The 13,834-nt window shown below is 33.6% G+C and overlaps 4 protein-coding genes across 4 annotated transcripts; all 4 read left to right on the top strand.

Moving 5' to 3' along the window:
- Nucleotides 1–1,592: 1,592 nt before the first annotated feature.
- On the top strand, nucleotides 1,593–2,008 carry LOC107136124 (keratin-associated protein 20-2-like). Its single transcript, XM_015478326.2, has one exon. It carries the CDS (start codon nucleotides 1,593–1,595, stop codon nucleotides 1,737–1,739), a length of 147 nt encoding a protein of 48 aa, XP_015333812.1. The 3' UTR covers nucleotides 1,740–2,008.
- Nucleotides 2,009–5,227: 3,219 nt separating this feature from the next.
- LOC107136125 (keratin-associated protein 20-2-like) lies at nucleotides 5,228–5,695 on the top strand. Its single transcript, XM_015478327.2, has one exon. It carries the CDS (start codon nucleotides 5,263–5,265, stop codon nucleotides 5,425–5,427), a length of 165 nt encoding a protein of 54 aa, XP_015333813.1. The 5' UTR covers nucleotides 5,228–5,262; the 3' UTR covers nucleotides 5,428–5,695.
- Nucleotides 5,696–8,835: 3,140 nt separating this feature from the next.
- Nucleotides 8,836–9,312, top strand: LOC107136126 (keratin-associated protein 20-2-like). Its single transcript, XM_015478328.2, has one exon. It carries the CDS (start codon nucleotides 8,836–8,838, stop codon nucleotides 9,022–9,024), a length of 189 nt encoding a protein of 62 aa, XP_015333814.1. The 3' UTR covers nucleotides 9,025–9,312.
- A 3,255-nt stretch (nucleotides 9,313–12,567) lies between these two features.
- Nucleotides 12,568–13,067, top strand: LOC107136127 (keratin-associated protein 20-1-like). Its single transcript, XM_015478329.2, has one exon. It carries the CDS (start codon nucleotides 12,568–12,570, stop codon nucleotides 12,787–12,789), a length of 222 nt encoding a protein of 73 aa, XP_015333815.1. The 3' UTR covers nucleotides 12,790–13,067.
- The last annotated feature ends 767 nt before the right edge of the window (nucleotides 13,068–13,834 follow it).

Here is a 13,834-nt window from a genome sequence, read left to right on the forward strand (position 1 = left end):
TTTAGAAGGAATGCTTTCAATTTTTCTCCATTTAGAATGATGTTGGCCTTGGGTTTACTATATATAGCTTTTACAATGTTGAAGTATGTCCCCAATATCCCTAGTTTTTCTAGTGTTTTGAACACGAATGGATGCTGTATTTTGTCAAATGTTTTTTCTGCATCTATTGTGATAAACATGTGATCTATGTCTTTAAGTCTATTGAGGAGATGAATTATGTTTATCGATATCCATATATTTAACCAACCTTGCTTCTCTGGAATGAACCCCACTTGATCATGAAACACTATCTTTTTAATATGTTTCTGTAAACAGTTTGTAAGGATTTTATTAAGAATCCTTCATCTATGATCATTAGGGATATTGGTTTGAAACTTTCTTTCCTGATGTATCTTTTTCCAGTTTTGGCATTGGTGTGATACTAGCTTCATAGGATGAGTTTGGAAGCGTGTCCTCCTTTTCTATTTCATGGAATAATTTGATAAATATTGGGGTTTTGTTGTTGTTGTTGTTGTTCTTTGTAGGTCTGGTATAACCTGACTGAAAATCTATCTGGTCCTGGGCTCTTTTTTCTTGGTAGATTTTGATGTCATTTTAAATTTCATTGCTTGAAATTGGTCTGATTAAGTTTTCTATGTCTTCCTGATTCCGTTTGGGCAGGTCATTTGTCTCTAGAAATTTGTTGATGTCGTCAAGATTTGCTATTTTATTAGCATATAAATTTGCAAAATAGTTTATGATTATCAACTACATTTCAGTAGTGTCCATTGTGATATTTACTTTTTCACTGTGAACTTTTGTAATTTGAGTTTTCTCTGTCATTCTCTTCATTAGTTTTGCTAAGGGTTTATCAATTCTACTTAGGATTCAAAGAACAAACTTTTATTTTGTCAATGTTTGGATTGTTTCTTTTGTTTTATTTTCATTGATTTCATCTCTAGTTTTAATTTATTTCCTGTCTTCTACTGCTTTGGGTGTTGATTTGTTCTTCTTTTGAAAGCATGAATGTGATAGCTATTATGGTAAGGGGTGAGGATAGAGCACCCAACTTACCTTAGAGGGCTTTACACCTGTAATCATAACCTTCCTTATGGATGAAAAAAAACAGGAAACAAATGTTGAACTATAAACAACAATTTAACTAGAAGAAAAATGAGAAAAGGAAGGAAGAAAGGAATGAAGAAAGGAAAATCCCATCTTCCATTAAAGAATGGAAACAACAAAAAATATATAAAAATGAAATACCTACTCTCATAATTTATATGGTTCTATATAATCATATCATAAGTATTCAATTAACTCTATGTAGAATTATACATGGCATTAAAAATGCAACAAGAATTTCATTTTAAAGGCCCATAAACAGATCATGGAATCCTGACACAGGAAGAAAATCATCTCAGTTATGAGGCTTGTTTTTGCAACAATTCAAGATATTTATGACATTATCTGTGGCATATTAGTGAGATAATATGACTATGCAATGCCTGTGGTTTTCCCCACCCAACACCAAGGGTGTATAAAAGGCCACTGGCATTGACATCCAGACTCAAGACACCTGATCCTGAACTGAACACTCCAAGCCTGACATCATGAGCTGCTACTATGGCAACTACTATGGTGGGCTGGGCTATGGCTATGGTGGCCTAGGCTGTGGCTATGGTGGCTATGGTGGCTATAGTTATGGATGCTGCCACCCACTCTGCTACAGAAGATACTATTCCTATGGCTTCTACTGAGGCATTTCCTCAGCTGCTGAGCCTACTGGCTGTCATGTACTGTCTTACTGGAATCATCTCCAACTTTCTTCACATGAAAAATGTTAAATGTCTTCAACATACCAACTATACACCAAAGCGTCTGAAATAAATGAATGAGATCAGCTACCAGTTTTGATTCACCTTATTTCTTCATGGTGTAATAGTTTGAAGAAATGTTTTTTTCTTTGCTCACTATAACATTATGTAAAATGTGATCAAATTTGAATGTCAACTTCTGTTTTAAAAGTCCATATTATTAAATAAACTATTTCATAAGAAATATGACACTGTTGCAATTGTTTTTATTTCCCTATCATTATAAAATGTGATTTGTGTATTTGGATGTGATTTGTGATGTGAGTGGTGTTTTTTTATAGAAATGGGAGAGAAAGAAGGAGTATGCCATAATTATTTTGGAGTCGTATGTGGTCCAATAATTAACAGTACAAAAAATAATTATGTCTAAGTGATCATACAAAATCTGTTTTTACACATGTTTTTTCATATCTCCTAAAATGATCCTTTGTTTATAAGTTTTTTAAATGGTATTTAATACAATGATGGATGTAATAACATAAGATTATTTGAAACTTTTTGCATTTAATGTTTTGTGTCATTTACACCACTACTGGTTGGATTTTATCATCTACAGTTCTGCTTCTGTGAAAAGTACCTCAAATTAATGGTGTGTGTGTGTGTGTGTGTGTGTGTGTGCTTGTAAGTATAGTTAAGGATAGATATATGTATGTAAATAAGTCTATATAAATATCTCTATCTATACATCAATATTTATCTCTGTATTTATTTCTATACCCATATCTTTAACTGTATCTACATCTCCCCTCTAAACAATGACTAGGGAATCAATTTAAAAATGTGTACATTAATAAAGATATTATGGATTATCATCATGGTAACTAAATAGTTTTTCAAAATATATAAATCTATTCTCTTTATAAGATATTAGCTACTGTATATCAAGATAAATTTATCAAAAACACGAGCTATTTTCTAAGTATCAAAGTAGCATTAGGTTATTTTCTTTTTCACCCCAAAATCTGGTCTTCATCAAATATATATGACTTCACAGTATAATTATTCTCCGGAATCAAATTCTTTTCATTTCTTAAGTTAGTTATGCTTCACTTGGAAAACAGACTGACAGCATTAAGTACAAGAAAATGCTGATGGAAAAAGTAAAAAAAAAAAAAAAGTTTTGAATATTCTGAAGATGCAGAAAATGGGTGAAGGGGTGAAAATGAAAGTTCTAGAAACCAGTCGAGGTGGTACTGGGACAAAGTGTAACCAGCTAAATTCTGAGTCTACTTTTAATATTTCAGGGCTGGTAAACCATAGTTGGCAACATACAAAGACACAATCTGACAAGAATGCAGTGGGAGAATACTGACTAAAAAAGTCAGGTTTCTCCTTGACATATTTTAGAAACTGGAAGTCACAGGGGTCCCTTTCCTAAGACACAAAGCAGAATCATTTCAAATGAGATCTAAAAAATATAGAGAACTGTGTTCATATCAACATGATGAAAAAATCATCAGTAGAATTAAAAAAGAATATCCTTAACAGAGGAGACAAATGAGCATTCACTACAGACTAGACCAATTGAGGTAAGTGGATCTTAAAATTTAGAGCCTTACTTTTCACATTAATCCTTGTTTGAATTGAGCCAGTGAGACCATTTCTTTATTTTTCTTTTCTTTCCTTTTTTTTGAGAGAGAGAAAGAATTTTTTAATATTTATTTTTAAGTTTTCAGCGGACAAAACATCTTTAATTGTATGCGGTGCTGAGCATGGAACCCAGCGCGCCACGCTACCACTTGAGCCACATCCCCAGCCCCAGACCATTTCTAATAGTCCAAAGGTAATGACTGCAGGTTGAACTTATGGACTTCCTTGGGAATTTTCAAAAAAGGCAACAGATAAAATCAACCACATATCAGAATTTGTAGTAAAATAGGAGAAATGAATCCAAGAATCAAACTAAATTTCTAGTTCTATTTTTAAAAAGCAAATGATATGAGAAATTATTTAACAAATTAACTTCAAAAAAGCAATGTAATATGCACAATAATTAATACATTAATCCTGCTTACAAAGTTAAATTTATTATAACCCCCCCAAAAGACAAGATGCTTTCTATTTTGTTGTTGTTGTTTATTTGTATTTGCAACACACAACACAATGACTTAAAAATTTTCAGCACATGGTCTATGACAAAAAAAAATGTCATTGGGTAGCTGAAAAAGGCTACCAGACACCCATGAATTTCTCTCCAAAGTCGCATATGTTCTAAACAAGAATCCTGGACAAAAGAAGGCTTTCATCATGCCTATGTACCTGTGATTATTTTAGTATTCACTGATAGCAAGGAGCAGAAATGTCAGGATATCTCCAGTCAGCATTGGGTTCAGCTACTAAAGAATCAAATGGAAGCTCCTTCCTTCTTTACCAATTCCTCCAATGCGTGCATAAAGTGTAGTGGGACATAATTTAGATTTATCTCTGTCTCAGGTGTTGAGCTATCCTCTTCTAATAGGTCTTGTTGATTTTATGTGAATGAAATTTTAATGAGTTTAATTAACTATGAATAACCAAACAACACAAAAATAACTTTTCAAGTCTGAGTATCCTTGTTTCCACCAATTCTTTATCATCAACTCAAAATTGAGAAAGCAAAGAAGGAGTGCTTGGCTCATTTGGTCCCTCTGATCTATCCATGCACATTTTTGAGGGGTGGGGTACCAGGGATTGAACTAAGGTCACTCAACCACTGAATCACAACCCCAGTCCTGAGCAATGCCATTCCTGCACCTGCAAGGCATTGGAAAGAGTGAATGTGATAGTTACTATAAAAAAGTAAGAGCTGAGGGTGGAGCACCCAAATTTATCTTACAGTGTTTTAGATTTGCATCTATAAAATTCATTTGGGATGAAAAAGGGAACCATGGAGAAAATGTGGTTTATAACTGAAAAAATAAACATGTGTTTTATGCAAAGTTTGAAATATAAATTAAGGATAATTCCAAAATTGAAAAGAAAGAGAAGAGAGGAAAAGAAGGAGGGAAGGAAGGAAGTCTTTCTTATATTTAAGAATGGAAACAATACAAAACAAAAATTAAAGTGAAATACCTATTTTCATAGCTTATATGGCCTATGTAATCATATCATGGGTGTTCAATTTACAATATGTAGAATGATAGTTGACATTCAAAACAGAACAGGAATCTCATCTTAAAGATCCATAAACGCTTCAGGGAATCCTGACATAGGAACAAAATTATCTCAGTTATGAGACTTGTTTTGCAATAAATAAAGATATTCATGACATTGTAGAGGCACATGAGTAAGATAACATGACAATGCACTGTCTGTCGTTTTCCCCACCCAGCACCCATGGTATATAAAAGGCAGGTGGCAGACAGTGACATCCAGACTTAAAACACCTACATCCTGATCCTGAATTAAACGTTCCACTCCTGACAGCATGAGCTGCTACTATGGAAACTACTATGATGGGCTGGGCTACGGCTATGGTGGCCTAGGCTGTGGCTATGGTGGCTATGGCTGTGGCTATGGCTATGGTGGCTATGGTTATGGATGCTGCCGCCCACTCTGCTACAGAAGATACTATTCCTATGGCTTCTACTGAGGCATTCCCTTAGCTGCTGAGCCTATTTGCTATCACGTTCTGTCTTACTGGAATCATCTCCAACTTTCTTCATATGAAAAATGTTAAATGTCTTCAACAGTATCAACTATACACCAAAGTGTCTGATAAAAATGAATGAAATCAGCTACCTGTTTTGATTCATTCTTATCTCTTTTGTCTTGGATTGAATGATAGTTTGGAGAAACGGGTTTTTTTAATACTTATAAAACTGCATAAAATGTGGTTGAATTTGACTGTCAACTTCTTTGTAAACACACTTATTATTAAATAAACTGGATTTCATTGGAAATATTGTTACAATTGTTTTCATTTGTCCCCATCAGTGAAGCATTTCCATTTGTATATTTGGATGTGATTAATCATGTGTGGGGGTTTTATAGAAATGGGAGGGAAAGAGTATGCCTGAATTCTTCTGTGGTCATTAGGAATCCCAAAATTAATGGTATAAATAAGGCTTTTCTAAGAAATCATACAAAATCTCTTTTTATGTTAGAGTCTGTAAACAAGTCAAGATGGCGCCTGGCATTTTGCAGAGGGAGTGGTTTGTAAAGTAACCCCAGCCGAGCCATTAAGTGTGGAGATTCCTTATTGGTTGACTGCTGTATCTAGTTTATGTTAATTAAGATAAGCTGTGTGGAATGTATAAATACCTCTGTTGTCCTACAATAAATGGCTCCCACTCCAGCTGTATCAATCTACACAAGTTGCTCGTCACCCCCAGGTTATTTTGTTGCAGCCGGACTGCAGCATTTTTATATATGTCTTTTTATCACTCCTAAAATTACTCTTCTTAGTAAAGTTTTTTGGATGGCTTGTTTTATACAATAGTGTATGTGTACAACATGCGATCATTTTAAAATCTTTCTTTTTGATGTTTCATTTCACTTGCACCACCAGTGGTTGTAATATATCATCTATACCTCTGTCTCTGTGAAAGTATCTCAAATTAATTGTTTATGTGTTTGTATTGAGAGATAAATATGTATAGGAATACATAAATCTCTCTATATAGATATGTATATGTATATATGTAGACATCTATATCTATCTCTATATTGATATTGATATCTATGTTTATATATGTATCTATATCTCCTCCCTAAAAAATGACTGAAAACTTTATCTTATTGAAAATATGTGCACTAATAATGGCATTATGGACTATCACCATGACAACTAAATAGTATTTCAAAACACGTAAACTTATTTTGGTATTTAGGAAAAATTAGCAAGTACGTATAGCAAGATAATTTATCAAAACCATGAGCTACTTTTCAAGTATCAAATTAGCATTAGGGTATTTTATTTTTCATCTCAAAATCTGGTCTTATCCAATGTGCCCACCTACATAGGCTAATTTACTTTGTAATCAAATTCTTTGCACTCTTAAAGTGGTTATGTTTCACCTGGGAAACAAGCTGACAGCATTAAATGGAACGGCTGGTGGGGAAAGTAAGAAATAATGGGGTGAATATTCTGAGGACAGAGAAATTTTGTGAAGGTGAGAAGTTGGCAGGCCTAGGAGCCAGGCAAGATGGTGCCATGACAGAGAGTAGCAGAATTCAAAGTCCACTTGTAATTTTTCAAGCCCAGCAAACCATATTTTGAGGCATATAAAGACACAATCTGACAGAATGTGCTGGGAAAATACTAACTAAAGCCAGGTTTCTCCTTGAGATATTTTAGAAATTGGAAGTCACGGGGCTCCATTTCCTAAGACACAAAACAGAATCATTTCAAATGAGATTGAAAAATAATAAAAACTGTGTTTGTATCAAGATAATGATAAAATCATCACTAGAAGATTAAAATGCTTAACAGAAGGATACAAAAGGCATCATTTATAAATAAGACCAAAAGAAGTAAGTGGACCCTAACCAAAATTTAGAACCTAATTTTGCATCAGTCCTTGTGTGAATTGGGCCAGTCACAAATTTTCTAATAGTCCAAGAGCAATACCAGTAACAGCAACACTAGTTTATATGGTAAAATATAGTATTGCTCTGGATCCTCTAAAATTTTCATAGAAAATGTTGAATTTATGGACTCCCTTGGAAATATGCAAATGAGGCAAGAGATAACATCAGCCACAACTGGAACTTGTACCAAAACTGGAAAAATGAACCAATCATCAAATTAAAACTGTAGTTTTTTTAAAAAAAGAAAATTAATAATATAGTAAATTATTTAACAAATTTTCCTTAAGAAAAGGAATGTAATATGCCTATTACTAAATTCATCAATCCTGCTTAAGAAACTTGATTTATTGGTCAGTTTCAAAAAATAAAATATTTGCTATCTTCTTTTTGGCAATGCACAATACAATGACTTAAAAATTATTGGCATATGGTTTATGAAAAATAAATATCAATTAGTAGGTGAAAGACACAAGCGGTTCTATGTGAATTTCTTTCAGAAGTCTAAAATTATCTGTACTGTACGAGAGCCTTGGAAAAAGCAGGTTTTCATCATGTGTGTGTACCTGTGACTCTTTTCAGTGTTCAGTGACAGCAAGGAGAAGAGCTGGTGAAGAGTTGTGAGTCAGAGGACTTTTGGCTTCAGCAAAAGTAAAATCAGACTGGAGTCTCCTTCCTTTCTTACCAATAACTCCATTGTCTGCACCAGTATTTAACCATCAGCTAAAATTTGAAGAAGCAAAGAAGGAGCATAGTTCATTTGGTCCCTCTGTTCTATCCATGCACTATTACAGAAACTGATATTCCTGCATCTGCATGGCATTTTAAAGAGTAAATGTGACAGCTATTAAAAAACATGAAGAATTGAGAATATAGCATCCAACTTACCTTAGGGTGCTTTAGCATTTGTAACATTTGTGGTGAATGAAAAAGGGAATCATGGAGAAAATGTGGTTTCTAACTAAAATATGGACATGTGTTTTTTGAAAGTTGGAACTATAAATTAAGAATAAGTTCACAAGAAAAAAAATGAAAAGAAAGTTGGAAGAAAGGATCGAAGGAAGGAAATTCTTCTATTAAGAATGGATGAAACAAAACAATAATCTAAGTGAAATACCTACTTTCATAATTTACACAGTACTACATAATCATATCATGGGCACTCAATTAATTATACACAAAAGAAACAAGGCATTCAAAATAGACCAAGAATTTCATTTTAAAGGCCCATAAATGAATTGCAGAATCCTGACATAGGAGCAAAATTATCTGTTATGAGGCTTGTTTTGCAATAAGTAAAGATATTCATAATGTTGTCTGAGGCACATGCATGAGATAATGTGACCATGCACCCTCTGTGGTTTTCCCCACCCAGCACCCATGGCATATAAAAGGCAGGTTAGAGACAGTGACATCCAGACTCAAGACACCTACATCCTGATCCTGAACTGAACACTCCACTCCTGACAGCATGAGCTGCTACTATAGCAACTACTATGGTGGGCTGGGCTATGGCTGTGGGTACGGTGGCTATGGCTATGGTGGCCTAGGCTGTGGCTATGGTGGCCTAGGCTATGGCTATGGTGGCTGTGGTGGCTATGGTTATGGATGCTGCCACCCACTCTGCTACAGAAGATACTATTCCTATGGCTTCTATTGAGGCATTTCCTCAACTGCTGAGCCTATTGGCTGTCACATCCTTTCATACAGGAATTATCTCCAACTTTCTTCACATGAAAAATGTTGAATGTCTTCAAAAATACCGACTCCAAACTCTCTGAGAAAAATGAATGAAATCAGCACTCCTGTTTTAATTCATACTTAACCTTTGATTGTGTAATTGTTAGAGAAACGTTTTCATTTAATAATTACCTTTATAACACTATGTAAATTGTTATCAGATTTGAATCTCAATATGTAAAAAATACATATTCTGAAATAAATTAAATTTCACTGGAAACATTGCTGTCTTACAATTCTATTGAAATATGTCCATTTGTGTGTGTGTGTGTGTGTTTATTTGTACACGTGCTTGTGATTAGTCTTATGTGTTGTTCATAGAAATGCTAGAGAGAGAGAGACAGAGAGTAAAGGAGAATCTTAGAATTACTTTGTGATCATTAGGAATTTAAATTAATATACAAATATTCAGTCTTTCAGGAATCATAAAAAATATGTTTTATTTTTGTCTTTTCATATCCTCTAAAATTACCCTTTGATTGTAAGCTTTTTAAAATGGGTATAATATACAATAATGTTTTTATACAACATGAGATCATTTAAAAATCTTTGTATTTACAGATTTGTTTCATTTGCACCATCAGTGGTGAGAATATATCATCTATAGCTCAGTCTCAGTGAAAGTATCTCAAATTAAATGTGTGTATACAATGACACATAAATGTTTAGGTGTGTGTATTTATATGCATAGATATGTGTATATAAACATGTATACATAAGTATATATGAATATCTATCTTTATCAATATCTTGATATCTATATCTTCATTTGTAACTACAGCTCCTCCCTAAAAAATAACTGCAGACTTTATCATATTGAAAATGTGTGCAATAAAATTACATAATGTATCATAATGTATTATCATCATGGCAACTCAATACTATTTCAAAATAAATAATTTCAAAATAAATAATAATTTCTTCTCTTTAGGAAAAATTGGGTACCATGAATAGGAAGATAAATTTATCAAACCATGAGTTGTTTTCTCAGTATCAAATTAGCAGTAGGTTATTTTCATTTTTATTCCAAAGTTGAGTGAGTCTTCATCAAATTAACATGACTCCATATGTTAATTTTCTCAGAATCAAATTATTTGCACACTTAAAGCCGTTATGTTTCAATTGGGAAACAAACTGATGGCAATAAGTGCAAAGAAATACTAGTGGGGAAAAAAAGGAGTAAGGGGAGAACATTCTAAGGATGGAGAATATGAGTGAAGTGGTGAAATGGGCCATTCTAGGAGCCAGGCAGGATGATATGGTGACACAGAGTGACCAACAGAATTTTGAGTCCATTAATTTTTCAGGACTGGCAAACCAGAGTTAGAAACATACAAAGACACAGTCTGACAAGAATGTGCTTGGAGAATACTGACCTTATCAGAGCCTAGTTTGTCCTTGCGATATTGTAGAAATTGGAAGTCACAGGGGTCCATTTCCTAAGACACAAAGCAGAATCACTTCAAATGAGATTAAAAAATAATAAAAACGGTGTTCCTATCAAGGTGATGAGAAAATCATCACTAGAATTAAGAAGAACCATCTTTATCAGAGGAGACAAAAGAGCATCCACTGCAGTCTAGACCAAAAGAGGTAAATGGACCCTAACCTATATTCAGAGCTTAATTTTTCATTAATCCTTGTTTTAATTGGATCACTCAGACATTTTCTAACAGTTCAAGAACAGCAGCAACAATACAATTCTCTAAGGTGAAATATAATATTGTTCTGAATCTTCTAGGATTTTAATAGACAAGGTTAAACTCATGGACTCCCATGGAAATATGCACAAAAAGCAACAGATAACAAAAGCCACATATTGAAGTTTGTACTAAACTTGTAGAAATGAACCAAGAATTAAATTAAAATTCTAGTTTGCTTTTTAAAAGGCAAATGAATGAAACAGTAAATTATTTAACAAATTTAGCTTCAGAGATGCAATGTAATGTAACTAATACTAAATATACTAAATCTACTGAAGAAACATGATTTATAGTCCAATTTCAAAAAGAAGAAAACTTGCTATCTTGTTTTTTGTAACACATAATACAATGAGTAAAAGTATTATTGGCACATTGTCAATGAAAAATAAAGTCAATGGGGAGCTGAAAGAAGCTAGCAGACCTATGAATTTCTCTCAGAAGTCACAAATTATTTGAATGAGAACCTGAGGATGAGGGAAAGCAAGTTTTTGACATATATATGCACCTGTGAAAATGTTCAGGGTGCAGTGACAGCAAGGACCAGAAGTGGCAGAATTTGTGAGTCAGAGGACTTTTGGTTTCAGCAAATATAAAATCAAAGTGGAAGCTCCTTCCTCCTTACCAATTCTCCAACGTCTGTAGTAAGAATGATGGAACATAATTTAGACTTTTCTATGTCTCAGATGTTGATCTATCCTCTTATAACAGGTCTAATTTATTTTATGTAAATTGAACTTTATAGAATAATTAACTATTGATATTCAAGCAAAAATATCTTTGTACGAGTGAGTATCCTGTTTCCACCAATACTTCATTATAAGCTAAAAATTGAGGAAGCAAATACAGAGTGCATGGCCCATTGGGTCCCTGTGTTTTGTCCATGCACTTTTTTAAAGATGTTTTTTAGATTGTCGATGGACTTTATTTTATTAATTTATTTATATGTGGTGCTGAGAATTGAACCCAGTGCATCAAACATGCGAGGCAAGCTCTCTACCACTGAGCCACAACTCCAGCCCTATCCACGCACTTTTTAAAAGACATGCCAATCCTGTACCTCCATGGTATTTCAAAGAATGAATGTGACACTTATTACAAAATACTAAAAGTCGAGGGTGGAGCACCAAATTTTACTTTTCAGTGCTTTACTCTTGTATCTATTATCATCATTTGGGATTAAAAAGGGAACCATGGAGCAAATGTGGTTGGAAAATTAACATGTGTTTTCTGGAAAGATTTAAATATAAATTAAGGATAATTTCAAAGAAGAAGAGAAAATAAGGAGAAGAGAGGAAGCGAAGGAAGGAAGAAAGGAAGGTAGGCAGGGAGGAAGGAAGGAAGGAAAATCTCATCTTCTATTTAAGAATGGAAACAAAACAAAACAAAAATCAAATTGAAATACCTGTTTTCATAACTTACATGGTCCTATATAACCATATCATAGGCATTCACTTAACTATATATACAACAATACTTGGCATTCAAAATAGAACAGGAATTTCATCTTAAAAATCCATGAATATATCATAGAATCCTGACATAAGAACAAAGTTATCTCAGTTGTGAGGCTTGTTTTTGCAATAAATCAAGATACCCATGACGTTGTCTGAGGCACATGAGTGAGATAATGTGACCATGCACTGTCTGTGGTTTTCCCCACCCAGCACCCATGGCATATAAAAGGCAGGTTAGAGACAGTGACATCCAGATTCAAGACACCTGCATCCTAATCCTGAACTGAACACTCCACTCCTGACAGCATGAGCTGCTACTATGGCAACTACTATGGTGGGCTGGGCTATGGCTATGGCTATGGTGGCCTAGGCTGTGGCTATGGCTGTGGCTATGGTGGCTATGGCTGTGGCTATGGTGGCTATGGCTATGGTGGCCTAGGTTATGGCTATGGTGGCTATGGTGGCTATGGTTATGGATGCTGCCGCCCACTCTGCTACAGAAGATATTATTCCTATGGCTTCTACTGAGGCATTTCCTTAGCTGCTGAGCCTACTGGCTGTCCCGTCCTTTCTTACAGGAATCATCTGCAACTTTCTTCATGTGAAAAATGTTAAATGCTTTCAACATACCAACTAAACATCAAAGTGTCTGAAGAAAATGAATGAAATGAAATCAACTACCTGATTCATCCTTATCTCTTGAATTGTGTGATTGGAGAAATGTTTATTCTTGATAATTACACAGTGTGTGTAAGGTGATGAAATTTTTCAACTTCTATGTTAAATGTCCTTATATTAAATAAAGTGTTGCATTGGAAATATTACATTGATACAATTGTTTTTATTTGTCTCCATCAGTGAAGCATGTCCATTTGTGCATTTGGATGTGATTAATCAGGTGCAGGGGTTTAATGGAAATATGAGAGAGAAAAAAAGTATTACATATCTTTTCTGTGGTCAGTAGAGATCCAAAATTTAATATTGCATGAGTATTAATTCTAAAAGATCATGCACAATCTGTTTATATATATATATATATATATATATATATATATATATATATATATATATATTAATAATAANNATTTCTTCTAAAATCACCCCTTGTAAGTTTTTTAGAAGGGTTTTTTTATATACAATAATGTGAGTATATTACATGAGATCATTTTAAAATCTTTCTTTTAAAGTTTTGTGTTGTTTTGTCTTGCCAGTGGTTACATTATATCATCTATAGCTCAGCCTCTGTGAAAGTGTCTCAAAGTAATTGTTTGCACTTTTTACAGTGGTGAATAAAAGTGTATATCTATATCTATCTATCTATCTATCTATATGTAGGTCTCTATATATAGATATAGATATGATATATATATATATATATATATATATATATATATATATATATACACACATGTATGTGTACCCATCTATATGTATCTATATCAATAGTGATATCTATATATGTATCTGTATCAATATCTATATATGTATGTGTATCTTTATCTTCTCCCCACAAAATGACTCAGACTTTATGCTATTGAAAATGTGTGCATTGAAATCACATTATTGATTGTCA

The sequence above is a fragment of the Marmota marmota genome, unplaced genomic scaffold (genome assembly GCF_001458135.2).
Source record: "Marmota marmota marmota unplaced genomic scaffold, marMar, whole genome shotgun sequence".
Lineage (NCBI taxonomy): Eukaryota > Metazoa > Chordata > Mammalia > Rodentia > Sciuridae > Marmota > Marmota marmota.